Source organism: Vulpes lagopus, chromosome 16 (genome assembly GCF_018345385.1).
Source record: "Vulpes lagopus strain Blue_001 chromosome 16, ASM1834538v1, whole genome shotgun sequence".
In the NCBI taxonomy this organism is placed as follows: Eukaryota; Metazoa; Chordata; class Mammalia; order Carnivora; family Canidae; genus Vulpes; species Vulpes lagopus.
This window is the reverse complement of record NC_054839.1, coordinates 12,914,863-12,941,343: the sequence shown is the minus strand read 5'-3', so window position 1 is coordinate 12,941,343 and position 26,481 is coordinate 12,914,863. Positions and strand designations below refer to the sequence as shown.

The following is a 26,481-nucleotide window of genomic DNA, read 5'->3' as shown; positions in this document are numbered from 1 at the left end:
CCCGGACCTGGACACTGCCCTCGCCTGCCTGGCACTCAGAGCACCCGTCGTCCTGTCCCTTTCTGCCCGAGGGTGGGTGGCACACGGGGGTCGCCTGATACAGGGGGTCGCCTCGGGGGGAGGGGACGCTGTGCCTGGCCCGCCTGTTCGCGGCCACCCACAGGTGGCCTCTGTCCGCCCATCAGCCTGTGAGCGTCTCCAGGGCAGGGACCTTTAGACTTGCTCTCCTGCCACCGGGACCTCACTTGTGTAGGGAACGTAATGCTTCCTGGAAGCAGACCAAAGGGATAGGATAAAGCAGACTCAGGCAGAGTTTTAATTATATACTATAGTAATTCGCCCATTTGACCACCAAGTTGTGGGACTGTCACCATCATTGTTTCCTGCTTCTTCCGGTCTCCCTGGTAATGAGGTTGGTCAGCGATGCGGACGGGCCTTCTCGGGGTCCCACCCTAGCGCTCAGGACGTGCGGCCTGGGTGCTCCCCGGAGCTAGGGGTTCAAGCAGGACGCCCGTGTGTCCGGGGGTGGGGGGGTGCCTGTTCCTCTGCGGGGAGTCTCAGGAGCCGCCGGGGCCAGGCCGGAGCATCCCGCGGCAGGGCAGCGTTCTGGCCACTAGGTGGCGCTCGGGGCCCAACCGCGTGTCGTCCAGGGGCAGGGAGCCTCTCCCCGGTCACCGCCCGGGACAGGAGAGGCAGCACCGCAGGTGCAGGTACGGTGGGTGAGGCAGGATGTGCTCCGCACTCCCACCGGGACGACCCGCTGTGGCGGTGACGGGGCCGGGGCGGGGAGGGAGTTGCCGCCTCGGGGAGACGAGGACCCCTCGGCCCGGAGGGTGCACCCCCAGGAGCCGGGCCCTCTCCCTCGGGCCGTGGCCCCCGCCCGTGCCCCTCACGGGCAGACCTGTCTTGCAGAATCAGCTGTCTGGGAATCTGCTGAGGAAATTCAAGAACAGCAACGGGTGGCAGAAGCTGTGGGTGGTGTTCACGAACTTCTGTCTCTTCTTCTACAAGTCTCACCAGGTCAGTACTGCGCGGCCGGGGTCGGGTGGGGTGGGGTGGGGTGGCCGCCTGTGCGCGGACTGGACCCGGCTCGGGGACTTCGCCGGAGGCTCAGGGCCAGCCCCGCCGCCCGTGGCCACCTCCGCCAAGCCGCTGTCTGTCGCTCCGCCCAGGACAATCACCCCCTGGCCAGCCTGCCTCTGCTCGGCTACTCGCTCACCATCCCCTCGGAGTCCGAGGACATCCACAAAGACTACGTGTTCAAGCTGCATTTCAAGTCCCACGTGTACTACTTCAGGGCTGAAAGCGAATACACGTTTGAAAGGTAATGACGTCCGCCCAGGACCTGGCGGGAGATGGCCACTCCTTCCTCCCAAGTGAGCCTGGAGGACCAGGCTCTTCTGGGGGTGGCCACTCACTGCCATCCATAGGCCTGGGCACTCACTTCCAAAGTGGCCTTGACCTTTACATGGGGGAGGCTGTCCTCTCGGCCTGACACCTGTATCCACCTGTGTTCTCAGAAAAGCAAAAGCAGCTAACCTGTCACCAGTTGAATGACATCAGTCGTTAATCTGTAGTGCCGAGTCAATGTACACACACGATGTGCTTTTAAATCTCTGACAAGTGTGCTTTTATTAGAACAGGAGAGAGGTCACAAGCAGGGGAGGGCTAGGGGGAGAAGCAGGGAGCCCCACGCAGGGCTCGATCCTAGGACCCTGGGATCATGACCTGAGCCGAAGGCAGACACTCAACCCACTGAGTCCCCCCAGGTGCCCCCGTCTCTGGATGATTTAGCTGGAATATGCCCAGCTGTGCGAGGGCCAGAAGACCACCTGAGGAAGGGAACAGATCCTAGTGCTTCTCAGGATTACCTTTTAAGATTTCCTGTGTGCTAGAATGAGGCCCGTGAGCTGTGATCTTCAAAGTAAAATCTGACCCGTGTTCTTGCAATTTACAGTAGAAATGCGGCCCCCAGGAACTGGGAGCCTGTAGCTGGCATCACTGTTAAACCACCGTCTTTGGGGGCAGGCAGGGGGTCTCAGGCCACAGACCAGCCCAGAGCAGTGGTCACCAGCCCACTAGGGAGGATTGGCTCTCCGGGCCTGCTGTCCGTAGGATGGGAGTGTGTTCCCTCGCTACCCACGAATGCCGAATGCCGTGAGGCCCGCAGGGTCAGGCCTGCACCCCTATCATGAATGGTGGTTGAGTGGCAACGGCACAGTGGTGGAAAGCCCAGGTCAAAGCCTCCCCCAAGCAGCACTTCCTAAGATACACTGCTTGGAAAGTGAGCCCAGGGGATAACTTCTCAAATTTGAGCCGGGGCCGATTCCGAGAGCTAGGCTCCTGCTGTTCTAGCAAGGACCCTTGAGCCTTATGATGGCAAGATCCTAAAATACCCGTGATTAGAGAATTTCTTTTAAAAAGCCCTGCTAGTTCCTTGGAGGCAGGAAGCTTGGCTTTCTCACCCTCGGCACTGCGACCTGTGAGACCACGTGATTCCATGGGGGGGAGGGGGGAGCCCCGTCCTGTGCATTAGTGGATGTGCAGCAGCACCCCGACCCCCTCCGTTGTGACGACCAAAAACATCTGCAGACATCGTCCACTGGGGCTTCTGAGAACCACCGATATACTGCAAATACTCACATGTATAAAATGAGCTGCACGTCGCCGCCCCACAGAGATTAGGAGGGAGAGCAGGGGAGCAAGAAACCACCCCCCGCCCCTGCTTTACACGGAGCATGCTGCGGCATCACCCAGGCAAGACACCTCCATCCGGGACGCTTCCCCTGCTCTACCAAAGGAGCACCCAGGCCAGTGGTTCTCAAACTCTTCCTCAGGAACACTGAGAGGAATGCTTAGCCTTGTTTTTGTTTACTGGGGTATGAAGAGTTCATTCGAGAACTCTCCTGCTAAAATAGGGCACATTACAAAAGCAGCCACTAGTGCATCACGCTGTTTTTGTAAGTGATGAGGTACTGTCGAGTATCATGGAGCTGTTACAAGAAAAAAACCTGTGTAGGTTTGTAGGAAGTGGCCCTTGACTCTCCTCTCATTCTCTGGTCTTAGGTGGATGGAGGTGATCCGCAGCGCGACCAGCTCGGCCTCCCGCACCCACATTCTGAGTCACAAAGAGTCTCATGTATATTGACGGCGGGACACGTTTGTTGATTGGCTCAGCGGTGGCTGCTTTCCTGGGAGATGCTTCCTCTCCTGTGTATTAATGAAGCCTAGTAAAATTAACACCTGTCTGGAAAACAGAAACATGGTTTTACAGCCACTCTCCTGTCTCCACAAAACCGTTTTTAACCTTGTCTTTTCGAGCTGTTAATGTGTCATCTGAACGGAACAGCGCTCCCACCTCTGATGCTGGTGGCTCGTCTGTCATTCTCCCGGTGGGCTGTTTCTAGCTTGTGCCAGTATTAAAACGTTGTCATTAATATAGTGCCAAATGACCGTTTTTCTCTTCTACAACTGCACCTTAAAAGCAGTACAACCACATCCGTTCAACCAAAAGACAGGGCAAGTGCTCTTCTTTTTCTTAAAGAAACTTATTTTGATTTATAGGCTGGTGCATTTTAAAACAACAAAAAAAGGATTTTCCAATGTTTGTGATACACATGGCACAGTCTTAAATGAGATCATTTTCAGATTTCGTTTTTTCAATCTTTCTACTTTTATAATAATAGCAAGTTAGTAGGATTTACTTCTTTGATTAATAAGCAATTTGCAGCACACGACGTACATTCCCCTCTGGGGTTTTACGCTCCAGTGAAACGCTGTTCTTGGCACAAGTTGACCAAATTGTTCCAGTGATTACTCGTAGCGGGTGGTGTTCTGTTCCGAGCAGCAGAAATCCAGCACGGTGTCTGTGCTCTCGCTGTCCTAGGAGTGGTGTGTACGATGGGAAGATGCTCAGCTGTGGTGTTTGCTGTCTGTTTCACAAGCATGAGAACCTGTATGTCCGTGAACAGGGCCATTTGTGATATGTTACATGACGGAGGGTGTTTTGGGAGCTTCCAGTGGCTGTGGGAGGCACTGTGATGTAAGGTGCGCGGTCCCCTGGTCCCCATGATCATACCTATATCCTGCAACTGTGGTTTGGAGTTGCACATTCAGTAGTAGTATATATTGTGCCTGTCTTCAAGAACATTCTTTTCTCCTTTTTATACTCATCCTTCCCTCCGGCCCCCCCAGGCATGGGGTAGCAACAGGATGACCTTGTGCATCGTCCACAGTTGGACTACACAGGGAACAGGGCTCCAGCACCTGCTGGGGCCCACTAGTCAAAATCCGCCTGCCTATTCTCTGTGGAGATGGGGGGGGGGGGGCTGCTATTCCCTGGTATTCTTCACCCCTTTCTACCACGGTCCAGAGGGGGCCCGGCCCTCCCAGTGCCTGTACCGCAAGCACCGCTGGCCGGCCCGACGCTGCGGAGCTGGGACTGGTGTACATGGAAATGTCAACGCAGCAGGGGCGAGGGACTCGAGATGTGTGCGTCGTTTGCCTTACGCTGTGTACCAGGTGGGTGGAAGTACTAACAAAAGGGAATAAAAATACCTCACGCCACAATCCAGCATATTGAAGTCTTAAGGCAAAACATCACCAACCTTGTCTGGTCCTTATTTTCGTCCAAGGTGGGTGGGTGGCAGGACCAGAGCTGCCCTGGGGAGGATGTGGCGGGTCACCCGTCACACGGGGCAGGTGTGAGAGCAGGTGACTCACTCCTCAATGAACAAGCAGTTGGTGCTTGTGGGGGAGCAGAACCCTGCTGGGAACATGTCAGTGGCTATAGAAGGACGAGAACCTAAGTGATAAAAGAGGGCAGGGGGGCTCCCTTCGGCTTCTTTGGTGAAACAGGACCCCTGGAGACTAGCGGTTCTGTCCCAGAGGTAGGATGAGAAAAACTCTCCCCCTACAAATCACCGGTCACTGGATTCTACAAGGCTGGGGGATGAGGTGCTTGCACCCCGTGTCTCTGAGCAATTCCAGACCGTTTCCATGATCCTGTGAGTGCTGCTCTATTAGCTCTCTGGGATCCCTGGTGACTCCAAAGTGCCAATCACACAGGCAACATGGACCACTGCCAAGGGCACATGGGGAGTTTCAGAGACACCCTGGTTCTTAGTCCATTTGGGCCACTATACCAAATGTATCAAGGTGGGCAAGTGCAAGATCCAGGATGCCGGCAGCTGTGGGATCTGGCGAGAGTCCTCCTGGTTCCCCACCAGCAGTCTTCACACTGTATCCTCACAGGTGGGAGGGGGGAGGGAGGAGGGTCTCGGGGGCCTCTCTTAGCCACTAACTCTGTCACGGGCACTCCACTCTCCTGACCTAATCACCTCCCAAAGGTCCCACCTCCAAATACCATCACACTGGAGGATTAGGATTTTAACAGGGGGGGTGAGGGGTTCCAGCCTCTTCCCTCTATACAAGAGACAGAATTACAAAAATAGTTTTCTGTGAACTCTACCGACCCCTGCACGACACAGATCCTATACTAATGAACACGCCTTGCACTATTCTCCCCATTTACTGTCATCTTTTACAGCAGAACTATAAAAGCCATATTTAAGGAAATATAAGGACACTTATAAATGAGCCACATTTTGCCAAAAGAAAGGTACAAAATGCTACATGAGGAACCAAACTAGACACACAAACTGGGGATGCAGAAGGTGTGTGGCATTTGGTGACATCAAGACAGTCATGAGGCCAACTCATGGGCCAAGGCATCCAAAGCACACTGGTGGCCTCCTCACTTAGCGCACCCAGCTGGGACACAGGAAACATGATTTCTAGGAGGCATGAAAAGCCAGCCAGACACAGCCCACTGCCTGTTTCCACAAGGCCTTAGCTGTGCTCCCCGAAAGCATCTCCCATGGCAGGTGCACCACCGCCATCTAGTGAGCACATCAGCTGTAGCTGAGGGGGGTTGGCATCGAGAGGCTTCCAAGCGCCAGCAAGTCCATTCCAGATGCCGGGTTCCCAGGTCTGGCTCCCAGGCGGCAGAGTTGATGTTGTCTGTGCCAGTATGGGGTCTGACAAAGACTCCAAGTGTCTACACCACGACCAGCCTCCCTGGCTTGATAAGTAGCCCCTGAAGGGGACACAGCTTCCTGGTGCCCCCAGAAACCAGACCTCGGTTTGTGTGTCTACAGAAAGCAGCAGGCCAGAAGAGATGCGGGAAGAGATCCATTTTGAAAACCGACTCAAACCACATCTTCTCCAGGAAGCTTCATCCACAGAAGATGCTCGAGTAAGCTCTAGAAGAAGAATCTGCTGCACTACCTGGGAGACGGCGCTGCGCTGACAGTCTGGTCCCCAAACCCTGCGTGCTAACCCTCGCACCAACACAGGCTTAACTGGAACCCAGTTTCCCCAGCAGCATGACGGTCCCTCGCAGGGGAGACTGGCTCCAGCAAGTCGTCTTGGCGCCCCCACCCATATGCAGAAGTGCAGACCTCGGAGAAAGCCGCTGCCTCTGCTGGCTGGCTAAGAGCAGACACGCGGCACCCCCCCGGAGAACGCTGTGTCATTTCCTTGAGTGATTCTCCTGCAATCAACAAAACTGACCTTGGACTTGCATCTCACACAGGGAAACAAATCACTCTCTAACAAAACACTCAGTAGACACATGAAACATTCTCCAGTTCCATCATCCAAGTTAATGTTCCTGCTGCAAAAGAACACACACAATAAAAACCAGCAATTCAGTTCTATTTCCCCTAATCAAAATGTACCCTTTACAGAAATTAATAATTCAGCTTCTAATTAAAAAAAAATCATGACCATTTTAGACTATTCAAAAACTACACTCAATGAACAAATTGAAACAATGGGCACACACACAAACCTCCCCGTAACCCAGGCCACTGGGGCGGCAGAGAGCAGACCTTCCATCCCGAAGTTGACCCAGTCGCTTCCTTCTTCCAAAAATCCTTTGTCTTGGGACACCTGCGCGGCTCAGTGGTTGAGTACCTGCCTGCCGCCCAGGGCGTGATCCTGGAGTCCCAGGATCTTATTCCATGTCAGGCTCCCTACATGGAGAGCCTGCTTCTCCCTCTGCCTGTGTCTCTCATAAATAAAAAAATCTTAAAAAAAATCCTTTGTCTTCCCCTCCGAGAGGACAATGATTCACATCAACAAATCTAAAATAATGCCCACGTGTACTTAGTCAAGAACAGCTTCAGGAACTCTCTTTCTCACCCCACAGACCCAGAAGTGATTCATCCTGCCTCCCACCTACACAAGCAAGGCCTTGCCACAAGCCAAGAAAAACACAGACCCTCCTGGCTGACAAAGAACAAACCTGGGTGCCTAGATTAAGGAAACAAAACCACTCTCCATCAAGGTCCTTGGAAAGAACGTGCAATTTTACAAATCAATATCCGGCCATATTTTCTCAGTGACCAACTTTTTTCAAAGCAGCAGAGGGAGCTGGATTGAACGCTCAGCGTTTTCAGTGTGGGCACTTCTTTCTGGAAGTGCTGAAGTGTCTCACCTTCTCCCTCCCTCTATCTCTCTCTCACACACACACACACACACACACACACACACACACACACATACACACTCACATACTCACAGGTACACCTGCCCTCTGAAGAGTCATGTTTCAAGGAGAGTAAGCAAAATGAGTGTGTTATAAAATTTATTTGTGTAAGCATTCAGACATTTTTAGGTGGGCAAGATGATATGCGGGTCTCACTCCAAGGAGCAAGAGAAAATCATACTGGGAAGGACGGCAGAGCTGGCGTAGGATTGGCAGTGGCACAATTTCAAACAAATGTTAAGACGAGAGCACTTCATCAGGGAGAAACTTAAAATAATAATTTAAAGCTTCATGAGGCAAGATATGTTCCAATTTAAAACACTAAGAAACAGTACCATCAAATGAAAGGAAATCATCTCTATGTGTACCAAAAGGGTCATTGGGCAAACAAGAGGGGAGTCTGCATCTGTGGAGGTATAAAGAGGAGTGTTCCATAAGAGGGGCAGTAATTATTATTAATGGCAAACCCTGCAGATACAAAATAAAAACCAAATCACTGATCACAGAATTCAAAATTTACATGTAATAAAGGCAAGGCAAGAGACTCAAGTTATGGCCTGTCAAATATTTACTCCACTGACATTATCTACAGAAGCACTTGGCCAATTTGTACACAGTGATTCCTTATGCACGCCGAAAGGGGTTCCGTAAAAATGACACTATATACAAATCTGTACACTGACCCACCAGAGCGATTCTCCGTCTCCCACGGAGGGGGAGTCATCCACTTACAGCAGGGTACCTGAGATTTCATTTCTTCAGTTGCCTTGTCATGATCCCAAATATACATTTCAGGGTTTGTTTTTGTTTTTAAAGACACTTTCCTTGATATGTGCACGATGGCTACAAATAAAAAACAAGAACAAGAAAATAAAATGATCGCTTGCAGGAGCTGACCCTCCCCGCCGCACCGAGCGGCTCCTTTTGGCGGAGGCCGATGAGGAAGGGCCTGTGCGCCCCAGGACAGTGGGCACCCGCAGCTGGGGAGGGGGTGGCCCCCAGATGGCACACCACTGCAGCGGCGTCAGCAAAGGCTCTCGTTGACTTTTTCAGAGGAAGAGGATGAAGAAGAAAAAAAGAAAAAAAACCCAAATGCCAAAGGAATTTCAGTGGGATGAAGTTCCTCCGCCACTTAGAGAATATCTGGGGGAAAGAAAAGAGAGAAACAGAAGTGAGTGTCATTTCTGTAACCCCCATGCAGAAAGTCAAACCACCAGCAAAATCCTGGTTTACCAGTCTCGAGTCATAAAAAATAAGTGGAGCAAATATCAATCGGTTAATTATTATACAAAGAATTAATTAAAACTAAGAAAAATGATTTTGATGCCACTTTTCATAGATAGGTTAAATTCAGTCCATGGAAGAACTAGAATTATATAACAAGTGGGAGAGTGGTCTCCAGGGAGGAAAAAAGATGCACAGAAAGCAATAAATGGCATAGCTGTGCTTAGAGTCCACTTTTAATCCTTTTTTTTTTTTTTTTTTAATTCATGAGACACACAGAAAGAGGCAGAGACCCAGGCAGAGGGAGAAGTGGGCTCCATGCAGGGAGACTGACATGGGACTCAATCCCGGGTCTCCAGGATCACGCCCTGCGCTGACGGTGGCGCTAAACCGCTGAGCCACCGGGGCTGCCCTATAGTCCACTTTCAAAAGTCACGGAATCAGTAATACCTGATGACACTATGAGGTTCTAGGGCGCACACATAGATCTATCAGCACAGGAAACCCTTATTGCCACAAAAATACTGCTGCTCATTCAAGTGATCCACTCCCTAGAACTGTTTCAGAAATGTCCAAAGAAGGAGCAATGTATTTTTGCACAAAGCTGTCCCTGAGGGGTTTTTGTAATTGTGAAAATTAGGTAACTTTGATGTCCAAACACAGCAGACAGGGTTACACAGATTAAGCAAACCAAATGAGAAACAGATTAAAAATTGTCATTATATAGGGGCTCCTGGGTGGCACAGTCGGTTGAGCATCTGACTTGATTTCGACTCAGGTTCATGATCTCAAGTTGGGTAAATTTATGATTTATATACAGTGGAAGCCAGTGAACTGACACGGATGATAATACTAACTGGGCCGCAGTGGGTGGGGGTGGGGGCAGCATCACGGGCACTTTCCTCTGGTTTCCACTAACTGCAGTACTGTCTTACTCCAGAATATAAAATAGGGTTGGGGGTCCCCTGATGGCCAGCATCCTCTCAGTCACCTTAAAACTGACCCCACGTCACAGGAGACGGCTGAGGACGTTTAAATGGGAGCAATCTCAAACATTCCCACCTACGGCAGCTCTTTTAAGGCATTTAAAATACTTGGCACTCTCCCAGAGAATAAACGACTACCGAGCCTCCTGAAAAGCAGGCTTTAGCCACAGATCCGAAGACTCATTTTCCAAGGAAGAGAGATGCCTAAAGCCGGGGGAGGCGTGGATGCTGCACATGAGGATCCACACATTAATTCAAATTAAGATCTATACGTCTCTGAAATGCTTTCGACAAAAGTCGGTTCTTATTTTCTCTTAGGTGACCGCTTCAGTGAAGTTCTGCCTTTTGGCGCCCAACGGGTAGGAAGCAGTGGCAGTGGCCGCTGTGGTCTGGTGGCGGGGTGGAGAGCACGTGGGAAGGGCCAGGGAGCCTCCCAGGGGTGAACACAGGGACCCGATAAGGACCCAGGAGCCGATCGTCTGCTGGCTGCAGGGGAGGGAGTGTCTGCACATCACAAAGGGTAGAGAAACAAAACAGAAGCGTCTGGAGACGAGGAGAGGAAAGAATGTGGACCTGGCGTCTCCCCCGCGCCACTGGGAAGTATACCGTGAAACGTGCCGTGGGCAGCGGTGGGCAGCGACGGCTGCGCCTGCACTGTGTGCTCCAGCTCGCACTGGAGGTGCCGGGGGCCCCGGAGGCGGCTGGTTCCCACCAAGTGTGCGACGCACGCCGATCGTGAAAACATGGTACTACCACGTACGAGAAAGTCCCCATTGACAACTGTCTACATGGAGGACACGCTGAAGAAAGCCCTGGGATACGGTGGTTTAAACATATTATGAAGGCTAGTGTCACTTGCTCCTTTTTCACTACTTTGTCAGGAGGGAACTAGAAAACCTCGAACCGTGTGTGTGGCTCACGCAGGCTGCCAGGTAGCGTGGGTACACACCAGCTGGGTCGGCAGCAAAAGGGCGGGAGCAGGGGGCACTCACAGGCCATGCCCTCTGTCCCGGGCTGTGGGGAAATCGAGTCAGGGATGCGCGTCGCTGACCAACTCCGGCCACTCGGGACAGGGTGGACAGTCAGTCCTGAAAGTGGCACCAGGAAAGCAGAGACCCAAACCCCAAACAAGGGAATCGCAGCACTGCCACTGTGCGGTTGAGCTCCATCCGACTCAGAGGCTCTACCAGGAAATACATGAGAGAGAATGAGGATTGAAGGGACTCCTGAGCTGCTCGGAGAAAGGAGAGTAACGCACAGTGAGGTTATGGCTAAGTAACAAGAGCCAGGCCTCCGGGATAACCAGGGTGTGCCCCAGGACAAGGCAGCCAGCGCTCTGACGGTGCTGCGTTAGAAACGGCACCGCACACATGGACCCTGGATGGATACACACGAACTTCGTAACAACTGTGCATGAGTGGGCATCTGGGGACTTGGGATTCTTTTTTTCTTTTATGCCTGTGATTTGTTAGAATCAATGGGTTTCGGGGGTAAACCCAAAAAGTATAGCGGATTCTTTCACTTGCCTCAAAACCAAAGGCAGCCAAGAAGACAGGCTTTACTGTCCAGCCGCCTGCACTTGGGAGCAAGTTGGAAAGTTGGAACAATGTTAACAAAGGAGCCTGAGGTGAGGAGGACAAACCTGTCACAACTAGGCTTTGCCCCCACGTCCCACGTTATTAGGACTCTTCATGGGCTAGAGGGCAGCCCATTGGACCATCACTTCCAAGGGGCAAAAGCAACCCAACACACACACCCCTCACTTCTTTGTACGTTGTCAAGTCAGTGTCTCTAGAAAGATTTGAAATGCCCCTTACATTCATCAAGGCCCAGCCGCCCTTTGGAAGGGACTTTGACAATTCACCTGGAAGGTGACTTTCAAAGCAATGAAACGGCTGGCTTTTTGGGAGGTGAGGAAGTTCTGGGGTTGTGGAACAGAGCTTGCGTCACAGCACACCTCCACTCTAACACCCTCAAATGACTGCCCTTATGTGAAAGGGGCAGTCAGCGTGACCCCCACAAGGAGACTCCTAGAATAAGCCTGAGAGTGGGCTGGGGAAGGCCAGATGGACCCCCAACTTCCTTCTCACGTCAGAGCCACCGGCGGGACATGGAGCCCCTGCAGGCTGGCGCAGACAGAGCCACTGCTGTCAGACAAGGCTCCCGACATGAAGCAGAGGCGAGAACTGCCACAGCCATGTGAGGAACAGAACCTGCCCGTGTCCTAACTCACTAGGCCCTGACTTCTGGCATTCTGGACGCAATTCTGAAGGTAGAAAACCACACAGAGTTACAAACAGGTCACTGGCTGGTAGTTAGGCTGCATCATGAAGAGCAGACAGGTGTCTTCAGGTCACTGGCTAGTTCCATGGCAAGAGCTACAAGCACAGAGTCTGTGGCCCTCCCCACTGGTGTCCAGGATCCTGTCATTCCTGCAGCGATTTCTAGAACTTAGAACTAAAGTCTTCTCTAACTTGATTCTGCTTCATGTGCCGGGAAGATAATAAGGGACCAGGAACAAGGAGGACTAAGAGGCTGTTCCTTGGAAGGACTAAGAAAGCTGGGGACACACACAGTGCGGCCCCAACCCGCAGGCCACTAGGGGCAGTTACCTCTGCAGCCGCTGGACGAGCTGGGCCACCATGGTGTCCGAGATCCCGGGGCAGGCCTCTTCCGCCAGGTAGATGGCCCCTCGCAGTTCTTCTATGGACCCCATGTTTCCTCCACACGCCTGGCTTTTCTCCTTTAGCTGGAGGACACAAGCATGCAGAAGAGCATGACCCATGGGAACCAATGAGCACTTGAAGGAGCGATGCCATGTGCAGGCTCTAACTGCCACCCCGGGCCCAAGCCCGAGCCCTGGCGCAGCTTCGACTGCGCTGTGGGCCACCTGACCCCTTCCAACGGACGGCTTTGTGAGAACACTTTGTACAGAGAGGGCACCCTCACTACCTTCAAACACAACTAGCCGCCTATGCGGCTTTTCAAGATCTCGTGGCACCTGTCCCCTCTTTTTCCACCTCCACCTTACTCTACAACCAGAAAGACAATTTCACAGTCACTCAGCCCTAGTTTCCACGATGAAGCTGCACTCTGGGCCACCTACGGCTTAGCTCCTAACGACAACAAGTGGCTCCTTAAGATTCCAGCAAATGGTCTTTTTGGTCCAGGGTGTGGTCAAAATATTCTTGGCCTTGCAAGCAAGCAGCAGCCCTAAATTCTGGGAATCCAGCATCCCTCTTGACCCCTCTGCCCCTGTGAGAACTTAAAATGGTGTCTTGGGCACCGCCTCAGGTAAGGATGATGGCTCGAAGTCCCTCTCTGGGAGGGATGTGACCAGAAGATGCCGCATGACAAGGAGAGCCATTCATTCAGTCAACAGGTAGCAGACACCCAACCAAGCCTCCAAGAACAGGAGCCCCCTCCTCTATGTCACCTTTAAGAAATCCTTCACATTTAGCTTTAGCTTTTCAGTGTGGTGAACACATCACTCACGGCATCAGCCCCACCCTGACCATGCTGCTCCCTTCTCTCCCTGCTAAAGGGACACATGGAAGATGAGCAGAACCCGGCGTCCATTCCTATCCTCCTCGTCACAGACTGTGACGCAGTGGACCTGGAGGTGGCCGCCTGTGTCCATCTAGAACTCCCGATCACCCAACAACTAAATAGAACAGTATTTACAGGTCCTGAGCGTGTAACCTCTGCCTTCCCTCCTCCCCTGCGTGCCCTCCCTGTCCTGTGACCCCCCAAAGTCCCCCTGCCCAAAGCTGCTGCTGGGTGGGCTCCTGACGGGAGGGAGCCACCCACACGCATACTCTGATGCCAGGGGATATCCCTATTTGTAAACACAGGGATAATGACCCTTCATTATTGAGTTTTATCAGAATTATATAAAATGATATACACTGAAAGCTTCACACATGTGGCTACTGAGTACTATTGATAGAAATACATAAGGAAAGACACCTGTGAGTTTACCTTTAGCTTAGCTAAAAAAATCAAAGCGGTATTACCTCGAGGATCAATTCATTAATTCTAAATAATGCATTCAGCATGGTTTCTTCATACGCCCAATAAAAAAACACAAGGCTTCAGACAAATAAGAATTATCTATGTCATTTTCCCTAAGTGCCCACTGATCCTAACGGAGGGCCAGGATCACAGGAAGCAAGGGAGCATCTAGTAAACCTGAAGGACCATTTCTCACTTCTCCCAAACATAATAAAGATCAAGATGGTGTCTTATGGACATGAGAGGAAGAGCTCAGGTTCCCAGAAAAATCAGCCAAGGGCAGAGCCAGAGAGCAACCCAGAGCAGCCTCTACTTGCCTGTATCATTTAGTTTTCCTTCAGGAACCTGCACGTTCAGTTTCAACTCCACCCCCCAAGCTCCAGCTCGGCCCCAGCAGCCGGGCCCCCATCTGCCAGCGGAGAAGGTGGGGCCCCTTTGGCCAGCTGGCCAGCTTAGGAGGGCAGACACAGGGCAGGGGCCCTGCCAACGAGATGACACCATGTGACTGAGGTTCGGGCCTCATGGGGCAAGGGGGAGCAAGCCTGGGTGTCTGGCACCTCCACCAGGGACCGCAGACCTCCACAGGAAGATGCCCCAATACAGCCTCTCCCCTAGAGAGCTCCAAACCCCACACAAACAGAAGGTACCAGTGTGACCCATTCTGAATTCACCTTAAAGGCAGCCTGAGCCAGAGGAGAACTCAGGGAGGGGAAAAAAAAAAAAAAAACCCAGCAAGGGGTATCTCCCACTTCTTTTCGAATCATCTACTAACCAGATGAAGAACAGTCTTCATTCTCATGAAATTGAATCTTGAAAATATCTCAAAATGCAGTATGCCTACTGATACCTACCGGAGGCAGGGAGGGCTCCCCTGAGAAGGAACGGGGGGCCAGTACATGGGTGAAATCAGTCCCTGACGGAGGAAGTGACCTGGGCTGCTGACCTGGGAACTCCCTGGCCCTGCTGGTAAGGGAACTTCCCTGGGGTTACAGTGAAATACGGAGACACAATGGGACAAATGAAGTCTCTAGGGAATCCAATTTCTCCTTTAAAATAAAATTCTACTTTTTACATTGCCATAGATTTGTCCAAGGCCAAGCAGTCAGGCTGCACCCAAATTTTGTAGAAAGCGCTACAACTGAAGCTAAAAATCACCCTGGTGGCATATGGACTTGGGCTGGGCCAGTACATTCAAGGAGGCGACACAATGACGTTTCCTGGGAGGCACTGGGCAGAAGACAGCGCTGGGAGAGCAGGAGGGCACCAGGAGGCGAGCGCCCAATCTCAGCCGGCCTCACGGGGCCACGATGTGACTCTCCGCCTACTCACGCCAGCCTGTCTAACCTCCCAAATTCTACTGGCGACGTGTCACAGAAAGAGGACTCTACCCCCAACTGTGTCCCGGTCATGCCCCGTCCCCCCAAAGTCAATTGGGTATCTTACCTCTGCAAACAGAGGAGAAATAATTGTAGATAAACACTGAGAGAAAGGCCTCTTTGGGATGTCTTTCACCTTAGGGAAGAAAAAAAAGTAATCAGAAGGACTTAATATTCACATTGCAAGAATTCAGAAAACTTCAGACATGCACCACGTTAGCATAAAGTCTGAAATGTTTTGTTTGCTGTGATATCTTTTTTTTTTTAAGATTTTTTTTTTAAAGTAACCAGTGTGGAGCTTGAACTCCCAATGTGGAGCTTGAACTCATAACCCCAAGATCAAGAGCTGATGATCCACTGACTGAGCCACCCAGGCACCCATTTGCTGCGATAACGGAATGGGACCGTCTTGTGACCTTTCACTAGACTGCAATGCTTCATTTGCAGTGAAATGTAAAACTAACGTAGCTGGGTGGACCAGTGCCTGGATTCCACACGACAGCCTTGAAAGAAGTCCTGTAAGTGGCATATGTGTGGGTGCAAGTGACACTGAATCACGTCACTGTGCGATCTGTGCAGCAGGACCTAAGTACTGAACCTCTGGAAATGGAAATCAGACCGAAGCTGGCTGTTCCAAGTGTCTGTCAGAGGGCAGGAACCTATTTTCTACTTTTGCAATCTCTGTAATGACTCCCACCTGTCATCAAAGCAAGACTTGTTGGAGCAACAGGGGACTGGAATAGTCCACACTGCCTCAGAGAAACTACACCACTGTGTAAAAAGGACAAATACCCACCATGTACTTCAACGTGGATGAACTGGAGGGTATTATGCTGAGTGAAGTAAGTCAATTGGAGAAGGACAAACATTATATGGTTTCACTCACACAGGGAATATAAAACATAGTGAAAGGGATTATAGGGGAACGTAGAGAAAATGAGTGGGAAATATCAGAGGGAGACAGAACATGAGAGACTCCTAACTCCGGGAAACGAACAAGGGGTGGTGGAAAGGGAGGTGGGTGGGGGGATGGGGTGACTGGGTGACAGGCACTGAGGGGGACACTTGACGGGATGAGCACTGGGTGTTACACTATATATGTTGGCAAATCGAACTCCGATAAAAACATATACAAAAAATAAAAATAAATTAAAAAAGTAAAGCAACTCTAAAATAGTTCTTCATAAACTTAAATAGGCATAAAACCAATTAATCAAAAGACAGCTCCATATAAGTACCCAAAGCACTATATTTGTTTTTAAGATCCTTAAACAAAAACTTAATCCCAAAATTCTGGTACCTTTTATGAGTCATCCCAATATACAGAACAGAGTCTGAATGTCACTTCACAGGTGAGACCTGCCCCTCCACCCAGACCCCAGCTCCCTGGGCGGGGAGGACACAGCAGGCTCTGCGGAGCAGGAAGCAGCCCTATGGAACAGACCTGAGGCCAATTCTCAGACCTCATTCTCCGGGTCGTCAGAGGACAAATCTCCTATCTGTCTCAGCCAGTGAAATACCACAGCAGGTTGCCACGCGGACGCCCCGCCCACCAACGGCTCCACACAGAAGGGACTAGGGGACCCCGCTGACTGACAACAGGGGTTAGTCGCTGTAGCACCAGCCAATGTTACCTTATTTCTTTCTAAGTCCGAAGGCTGAAGCGCTCCATTCTCAAGATTCTTTGGATCTTTCTCTCGGATAGTGAAGATCCAGTCCCCAGAGTCGCTGCCCCCAGATGCCTGGTTGTCCGTATCCGTTTCCCTTTGTAGAGACATCCAGGTGAACTCCATGAGCAAGTGCACAGCTCTGTGCCCCAGGAGACCCCACTCTGCAGCTCCACCCAGTCACCCCCACACTCCACACCTACCTCCCATCTCGACTCCCACCCATAACCCACCCCCAGTGTCTCCCAGGTGTTCAGAGGACCCTGCCTCCCGCCTCAGAGGAGAGAGACCATCACAGCAAGGCTCCCAACCTCCCACAATGCCAGCTGCATCCACAGCCTGCATCCCACCTCCTCCAGTGAAGACAGGCATCTCTCCTGCAAGACAATCCTCTGCTGCACTGACAACCCCCTCTCTCGGATGTCACCTCTCCTCCCCATCAACATTCCAACATGCATCCCTTTTGCTCCCTCAACACACTGGCCCCTTGAGCTACAGCCATCTCCCAGTCTTATTTCCTGGGTGTGTCACCTACACTTACTGCCTCCATTTTCTTACCTTCCCATCACTCCCAAAACTGACCCTGTCCCTGCAAATGCCATGATCAATGCCACTGATCCTGGGCACACCACTGGACAAGGGAGTTCCTGCTCAGTCCATCTCCTGCTTGAACCCTGAGCCTCCATGTTCCTGCTCATCACCCTACCCTCCAGAGTCTCTGCACCCTCATCGCCCCCGACCCCAGTCATCCACAGGTTCATCCTCTACACTGGCATTTCCTAGCATTCAGCCTTCAGCATCTGAGCCTTCACACTCTGCAGATACACTCCAGGTACATGGTAAATACTTATGGCTCCAATGACCTGAAATCCATGACAGCTGCCCCCATACCTCACCTGAACTCCAAACATCCATGCCACTCGACACTGGACACAGCATCTTGGGTGTCCTGTCAGCAACTCAAACATGTCCCACACCAAAATGAGCTTCCTGTGCCTTGGCCTCCTCCCCACCCTGACCGGCTTCTCCAGCATCACCGTCTCAATGGCACCCGCCACAATGCTGAAGCCTACATGGCCTCTACTTCCTTTATTCAAGTCCAGGACCATGTTCACACTGCCCGTTCATCTCTTCATCCCCATTGCTACCACCCTAATCTGTCAACATCATGATCTCACAATGTCCAGAGCCAGTGGTTCTCACTCTTGGCTCTACAATGGAGTCACCTGGGGACCCTGAAAATATAGACCTCACCCCCAGAAATTCTGATTCAACCAGCCTGGTGTTTGGACCTGGGCTGGTAGTCAACTTGGACTTCTGGCCAGGTGTGAGGGAGGACAGAAGAGGTGCTAAAGATCAGAACATTTCTGTTCATGACACCATGCTAATGTCTCCTCCCTTCATGTCAGAGCAGGCGATCTAGCTTCCTCCACCCAAAACACCAAAACAGCTCTGAGACCTCATCCATCTCTTTAACTAATGGAATTCCAAGATGCTTGATACTAGTTTTTAATAAGTAACTTCCAGTATGGAGCTTTTACAACCCTAGCATAGACTACAGCACAACAGATAATTGCAAAAACATACATTTATATCTTTAAAATAATGTATTTAATGCAGTTTCATCTGCTACTTTAAGAGCAGGAAAAGGAAAAGGAGACCAGGTCTAGTTCATTATGCATGGTTCCATCACACAGATTTTTCTTGGAGATTCCACGAGCAACAAAAATAGGCTAAAAGGCTCCCCAATTGTCCCATACTGACATAAGAATCACCACCAAACTGGATTATCTAAAAACAAATTAACAAAGAAATGAACAAATAACCAAAAACCCCAACCCAATAAGAACGAACTCGAACATCACCCATGCACAGGACTCCCGGGCATCCTGTCTGCTCGCAGGCCTAATTCACTCGCAGCCTGCGCACCCAGGAAGAGCAGACTTACGTGTCTGAGTCTTCGGAGCCAGAGTCTTCATGGCTCTGCTCGGCCTTCCATCTCTTGTACCTGTCGATGAGCTCAGTCAAGTAGGATGTTTTCTTTGCATTGCGTATTATAAACTTGTGCTTCAGTAACTCCTTAGCGGTGGGTCTCTGGGGAACAAAGCACCAGACAAAACAGAGAAAGCAGGAGATGAAGTTCCCTGCGTCCTACCTGATTCTACCCCCCAAGGACAGATTGTAACCTCAAAACGTTAACACATGCTAAAACGTAAAGATCGAGTTCTGCTTCGAAGTCTATTTCCCTAACAAAAAACATGATTCAAACAGCAGTCATCCAGCATCCACGGGTGGGAATCCAGGTAGAGTGTGTGGGCGTGACATCTGGTATCCAATGTGGTCTTAACACACTACAGGTAACCATCCAACGAGACCAAAAAACCTTTCCCTAGAAAAGTGCACTGACACAGAAAATGTGTGTCAGAGAGAATTTTAGAGATCGTTCAAGACAGCTAGAATACACCTCCTGGTTTTTACAAAACATTTTATATTACAAATGCTGAGGAGAGAGAAAATGTATGTTCTGAGTTACCTCGTTAACTTTCTATATTAATGTTTGGCTCCATCCCCCCGAAATAATAAGATAAATGTTAATTGGGATACATCTAGAGGAAACTAGAAAGAAGCTGATGCTGAAAGAGTACCCAAAGGCTCTTACTCATCACCTTCCCCAATTTAGAAATGCTCATTTCCCTGGTCTGGCACTTTCCTTGGGATTGGGGTGAGGACCTCACCCAGGTCCTGGGCTCAGCGTGGCCACAGTCACAGAGCATATTCCAGAGTTGGCAACTGCTTTACCCTTGAGGATGGCAAGCCCAATTACAAGGAGCATGCCTCCCAAGGAGACCCAAATGAGAGCAGACAACAAGAACACACAAAGTACACCAGTGTGACTAAGTTCCCATTTACTCTGAATTACTAAAGCTTTACTCACAAGAGCCAGGCACATTTCTCAGATTCAAACATATAGAAATCCTGGGTCACCTCAGGTTGTGTCTCACTCCCTGTGAAACCCCAAGTGTCTTAGAAGTGCTCAAATTCCCAGCTTCTCATCCTTTTCCTCAGTGTGCCTGGGGTCAAGGTAGGGGTAGAGATGTGTGCACTGGGCAAGTATGCTGATGACAGAAATCTGTTTAATGGGAAGATGTGTACACATGTGGGTGGATCTTCCTGGGTCCTGCCACACTGTGCCTAGGAACTCACATCACAATAGAGAGTTCAGGACATCATGGACAGGTCAGAACAACAGCCCACACAACCTGATGTCTCGTGTATTAATAACAGGCTGACTTGGGACCTCTGGGTGGCTCAATGGCTGAGCGTCTCCCTTCAGCTCAGGGTGTGATCCCAGGGTCCTAGGATCGAGTCCCCCATCAGGCTCCCCTCAGGGAGCCTGGTTCTGCCTCTCTCTGTGTCTCTCATGAATAAATAAATAAAATCTTTAAAAAAATAAAAAAAATTTAAAAAATAAAATAAAATAAAATAATAAAATAAAACAAAATAAAATAAAACAAAATAAAAAATAAAACACTGACTTGGTGATCTCAGGCTACGTTCCCCAGAGGTTCATAAAAAATGCTGCATTCCTCTATTTCATTCTTTTACCAAAACTGACATATTAGAAAACCATGGTGTTCTTGTAGAATTAGTCACCCATTTTTAGATAAGAGTTCATTAAAAAGGGGATTCAGCTTGGCCTGTAGCCAACATTGCTAGAAGATTTAGAAACAAACCAACGACATATGGTGTTATACAGAACACCACAATACAAAAATAACTTTCAAAGGTATGTCCTAATTCAGAGAGAAAATTCGGCTATAGCTATCAAGAGCTACTGCCACATGGCTCTGCCAAAGTCAATTACACACAAAAAAAGAATAAAAAGGAAGGGGTAAGGGGGCAAGGTGCGTGGTTCATTTATATTTTTTGTCTTTTCTTAACACAAGCCAAGAAAAAATTGAAAACATCTACTTTGAAGACACATTTAGCCATTATTTTTCTAGCCAGACTTTGCAATCACTGAAAGCGTCTAAAAATAGACTGACCTTTCACTATAAATATTAAAAATTTATGATTCCACATGTAATATTAAGGAGAACAGTCTTCAAAAGCTCAATGAGGTATGAGATGCTAGAAATCATCTGAAAGAAAATAAGTAGACTTCTGTTTCTTAAAAGATCAATAGTAAAAATATCTTCAGGGCACCTGGGTGGCTCAGTTAAGCATCTGCCTTCGGCTCAGGTCATGATCTCAGGGTCCTAGGATAGAGCCCCATGTCGGGCTCCCTGCTCAGCAGGGAGTCTGCTTCTCCCTCTGTCTGCGCTCTCCCTATTTGTATGCATGCATGCACATGTGTGCCCTAGGTCTCAAAATCTTAAAACTCAAATCCATCATATCCATTAAAAAAAAAAAAAAAAAAATGAAATCAATGGTGACTATGACCAGACTGATTCAAGAAATCCCAATAAGATGTATCTAGATCAACTGCCCACACAGAAAGAGATGCCCACCCTAAGGGCACATGACTCACAAAGCTTGGCTCCTTATTCAAACAGGCTTCAACAAATTCCTTGAGGGGTTTGCTGTAGGTTCCTTCCAGCGTGGGGGGGTTATTCTTTGGAATGAGGAATAAAACCTTCATGGGGTGCAGCTCGGAGTGAGGGGGCTCCCCCTTTGCAAGCTCGATAGCTGTTATGCCCAGGGACCAGATGTCCGCCTGCAACAACAAAGTATTTTTAGAGATACCAAGAAGGAATAAATTCCAATATATACACTTAGGGAAGAAAAAAAAATCTCAACGTACTTCTAAAGCTTCGTAAAAGATAATTATTTTTAAGTGAAAACAAAAAAGATAAGGCTTTGGTTTAATTTCCAAATAGGCAACACAAAGGAGAAAATTTAGTATAAAATCATCTTCTAGCCCTGTGCCAAAGGTGGCTTTTACAATCATTCGTCTTGCATTTAATGCTGGAAGTATGAGGCCCTCCATGTTAATCTCAATCCCTAGAGCGATGGGACAGGTGACCAGAGGTGAGCAAACAGGACATGTCTGAGGGACAGGGGATGTTTGCACCTCATCCCATCAAGTTAGCTGACAATGAAGCACGGCTGTGGGTGGAGGTCAGGCACGCTGGTCTCAGACATTTGGGTTTAAATGCCAGTTCTACAACCAAAGCCTCATGACATTAGACAAAATACCTAACCAGGGTTACTGGATGGCTCAGTTGGTTACCTATCTAGCTCTTGGTTTCAGCTCAGGCCGTGGTCTCAGGGTCGTGAGATCGAGCCCCATGTCAGGCATAGCATGGAGACTACTTAAGAGTCTCTCTCCCTCTCCCTCTGCCCCTCCCCTGACCCCCCGTGCTCTCTCACATGCTCTCTAAAATAAATAAGTAAAATCTTAAAAAAAAAAAAAATCTAACCTGTGAGCCTAGTTCCCTCATCTGTAAAATAGGAGTAATACCAGGGTGGTTGAGCAAAATGCTTACACAGAGCCCAGAACTTAAAATGGGGTTTCTTACAAAAATGTTCAAGCACACACAGGAGTGAGAACATTAACAGAATATTAACAGTGGAGTCTACTAATAGAATTAACATGAAGTTAATGATTATTAATAATTTGCCATATGGGCTTTGTCTATTTTTTGCTATAGTGTATTTAAAAGTTAAACAAAGACAACATGTGACATTTTTCCTGAGTACTTCAGTTTGTAAAGATTTTTTCCTACCTAGGAATACCTAAAATTAATAATAATTTTAAAATTAAAAATATTTTTAAAAGATTTTATTTGTTTATTCATGAGAGACACAGAGAGAGAGGCAGAAACATAGGCAGAAGGAGAAGCAGGCTCCCTGAGGGGAGCCTGATGTGGGACTAGAACCCAGGACCCTGGGATCACAACCTGAGCCAAAGGTAGACATTCAACCATGAGTCACCCAGGTGCCCCAAAATTAATAATAATTTAATATGTTGTAATAGTTTAATTTTCAAAACTCTTCAAAAAAGTATTGTCATGGTTGGTTTACTGGAATCAGGATCCTCATGAAGCCCGTATGTTGTGATGTGTTGCTAGGCCACCTAAGGTTCTCTCAACCAACAACGGTCTGCTCCCCAATCTCCCTACTGCCATTATCCTGAGGAAGAAAAAGGCCCCAAATTTGGGATTTGTCTGTTTTTTTTTTCCTGGAGTCAGTATGTTTGTCAAGCTCCTGTATTTCCTATCAAACGACAGGTGAGTTCAATCTAGAGGCTTGGCTAGATTCACTGCTGGCAGGAAGCAAGGGACACATGTGGGGTCCAGCTGCCCAAGCCTACTCCTGCCCCATACACGTTGCAGCCACAGTGGGTCAGCTGGGAGGAGTGGGCTATGAACCCCATGACCATGGGAGGCAAGTGAGAAAAGCAGGTGGTCTTTGAGAAACTAGGTAAGGAGGCTTTCTCGGCAGTTGCTACCAGCCCCCAGCAAAGGAGATGGAAGGTGTAAAAACAGAGCAGGACCAAAAGACTGGCAAAGCAGGGGATGGGTGCAGGGTGGCCTCTGCTACTGCTGAACCCCGCCTAGCACCCTGTTCTGCTCTGTCACTGTGCTCTGGAAGCCTACTGAAAGTCAGAACTACTTGATCCCTCATATTAGCCCCACGGCAAAGAAATGGAAAGCCTGAGACACTGTTCAGGTTATGGCAGGACCTAGACATTTCCAATCTCTGAAACCTGCTGTGTTCTCACACCCTAGTGAGCGGGAGAGACCCTCACTGCGGTGTCCCCACCCGGCAGCCCGCGGGGTCGGTGCCTATCACACACTCTATTTCTTTTGTTTTCAGTGAAGATGGGTCAGCAAGTCTTGTTTTCAATTCTCTGCATGAAAGGGATGAGACTAGAAGAACCAGCATCAGGAATCATGCTCCCATTTTCCTTTCCTTGGCAGCCTGGACTCTCCTTTAGCTCAGATTACCTTGTATTACCTTGTATTACCTTAGCAAATTGACAAAAACTTGACCAACCACACAGTTCCTGCCCCCAGGAGGAGGAAGGTGGATCACTGGGGCATGCCAGCAGCAGCAGGAGGATGCAGACAAGAGTGCCGGGACAGAGAGGGAGGGAGGGATACAAGAACAGAGGAACACACAGCCCTTATGTGCCAACAGCTCTTTACACAACAGGTTCCCTCCATTCCAGCTGTCCTTCTCCAGCCTTCCTGGACACCTCATGAGAACTGCTGCTCTTTACCAACCCAGCTACTTAGCACTAATCTGCCTCTCAGCCGTACCTACATAGGGCTTTAGTCCCACTGACCCCTGATGGACCACTTGACCTCCAAGCACCCTACAACCACTTAAAAACTCTGTAATTAGAAAGCCAGGCCAATGATGGTCTTTGCTGGCAGCAAAGAGATGCGCACATACTCATTTTCCTCAGAGCTCCAAGGGCTGTCGATCAGGCTTCAGACTGGACAATAAGCAGACAGTCACAAGATTTCAAGGACCTGGCACCTGCTTCCACATGCCAGTGTGGGCCAATGGCCAACCGAGGAAGTAGTTCTCCCAATCCCACATGCAAGACATGGCCAAGGACTTCAGAGAAAAGGCACAGGCATCGCCCTCCTGCTTCCTTTGGGAGGATCGACCAGTACAGCCTTGTCATGGCAAAACAGGTGTCATCCCACCAGGCAGCCAAGCCAAGAGCCTGTGTGTCACATCAGCTCTTGACTTCCTCTTTGGATCCTCCTATATCAGCCAGGGCCAGGTGTATAGCTCCTGGCCTCTTGACACCTGGCCCCACCCCCTCTGTCTCTCCAGCCCCTGGCTGAGTTCAGAGCTATCTTCTCTCCCTGGGGCTTCTCTGGGGGCTCCTAAGTATCTTCCTGCCTGAAGACTCCCTCTCTAGACATCTCCATCCTGCTGATTAATGTGGAAAACTTGATGGATGCAATTTGGCATTATGTATCAAAAGCCATAAAAACATCCAAGCTTGTTAAAACCAACGAATTTCACTTCTAGAAATGTATCCTAAATAAATAATTTTAGATTTAGAAAATGGTGAATCCTGCCAAAACTATTCCATTGCAGCATTACTTCCACTAAACCTTAGAAGAATGATTTAGTTGCTCTAACACATTTACTGAAATACCACATACTTAACAATGATGTTCATAGAGAATCATGAATATAACGGAATTTGTCTATTTCTGTATTTACAAAATACAGCATCAGATGAGAACACATGTCTCGGTTTTAAAATAAAAGTTATGTGGGGGAAGGGCAGTCATTTTCCAAAGCAACTAAAATTGAGGTATAAGAAGAGACTGGTTTTACTGCCATCTGGGAAAACCATGAAATTAGAACTTTAAAAAAATATTTATTTATTTATTTGAGAGAGAGAGTGAGAGGACAACCGGGGGGTAGGTGGCAGAGGGAGAAGCGGCGGGGACTGAGCAGGGAACTGGACGTGGGGTTCAGTCCCAGGACACTGAGATCATGAACTGAGCCAAAGGCAGATGCTTAAGTGACTAAGCCACCCAGGCACCCTCATGAGATTAGGTATTAAGAGAAAACAAGCAGTGATTTTCAACATAAGGCCAAGGCAAAAGTTGTAAGGGCAGGTGTACATCTACGAACAGACTTTTTTTCCCTACAAAGACAGTTCTAGTAGCATGCTCCTAAGTAATAACACAAAGTTCTCTGGTACTGATGATCAGGAATTCTTCTTGATGGGGGTGGGGTTGCTACTAATAGACAACATTCTAGATCCTTGCAATATCCTATTAAGTAAAAGCTAGCTGGCTATAAGTCTGCAGATACACCACAACGTAAGTGGTGTAAAAAAAAATCTACGTGCAGAAAATATTTTAAAAGGAACCAGAGTCAATGCTCTATAATCAAGAGGAAGAGGAGGGGGGAAAAAAAAAACAAAACAAGAATCCTGCCTTTTGGCTCCCTGAGCAGCTCCCAAATTTGTTGGGAAGAACAAGTGCCTTAGGAAAGGTGGCAAAAAGGGAGCCAAGAAGTGGTTGATTCATTTTCTAAGAAAGATTGGTATGATGTGAAAACACCAGCTATGTTCAACAGAAGAAATACTGGAAAAATACTAGTGATAAGAATTCAAGGAATCAAACTCATATCAGATTCTTCCAGGGTCATTTTTGAAGTGAGCCTTGCTGATCTGCAGAATGATGAAGGTGCATTTAGAAAATTCAAGCCTATTACTGCAGACGTTCAGGATAAAAACTACCTAATTCCCATGGTAACAGATATAACTACCTGTGACAAAATGTGCTCCATGGTCAAAACATGGCAGACCATGATGGAAGATGTCAAGACTTACCAATGGTTATTTGCTTTGTCTATTTGGTTTTACCACAACAGATTTGGAAGACCTTTTATGCTCATCACCAACAGGTCTGCCAAATTTGGAAAATGATGACGAAAATCATGGCACAAGATATGCAGACAAATGACTTCAAAGAAGAGGTCAATAAATTGATTCCGAACAGCATCAAAAAAGACACAGAAAAGGCTGGTCAGTCTACTTATCCACTCTATGATGTCTTTGTCAGAAAAGTAAAAATGCTAAAGCAGCCCAGGCTGGAATTAGGAAAGCTCATGAGGCTTCATGGTGAAGGTTACTACCTTCACCACAAAGTTCTGGAAAACCTACTGGGGAT

The 26,481-nt window shown here is 48.9% G+C and overlaps 2 protein-coding genes across 3 annotated transcripts in view; one reads left to right on the top strand and one right to left on the bottom strand.

Moving 5' to 3' along the window:
• FARP1 (FERM, ARH/RhoGEF and pleckstrin domain protein 1) overlaps positions 1-3,437 on the top strand; it is a 282,324-nt gene extending 278,887 nt beyond the window's left edge. Inside the window, 3 exon segments of the mRNA XM_041731186.1 lie at positions 913-1,020; positions 1,173-1,324; positions 3,067-3,437. Coding sequence (XP_041587120.1) covers positions 913-1,020; positions 1,173-1,324; positions 3,067-3,148 — 342 coding nt within the window. The 3' untranslated portion in view covers positions 3,149-3,437.
• A 4,197-nt stretch (positions 3,438-7,634) lies between these two features.
• STK24 (serine/threonine kinase 24) overlaps positions 7,635-26,481 on the bottom strand; it is a 121,336-nt gene continuing 102,489 nt past the window's right edge. For both annotated transcript variants that reach the window (XM_041731185.1, XM_041731184.1), the window contains exons 6-11: positions 21,351-21,536; positions 18,768-18,913; positions 16,787-16,916; positions 15,220-15,288; positions 12,375-12,511; positions 7,635-8,695 (exon numbers count right to left, since the gene is read on the bottom strand). In XM_041731185.1, coding sequence (XP_041587119.1) covers positions 8,659-8,695; positions 12,375-12,511; positions 15,220-15,288; positions 16,787-16,916; positions 18,768-18,913; positions 21,351-21,536 — 705 coding nt within the window. In that variant the 3' untranslated portion in view covers positions 7,635-8,658. The remainder of the gene's footprint in view (positions 8,696-12,374; positions 12,512-15,219; positions 15,289-16,786; positions 16,917-18,767; positions 18,914-21,350; positions 21,537-26,481) is intronic.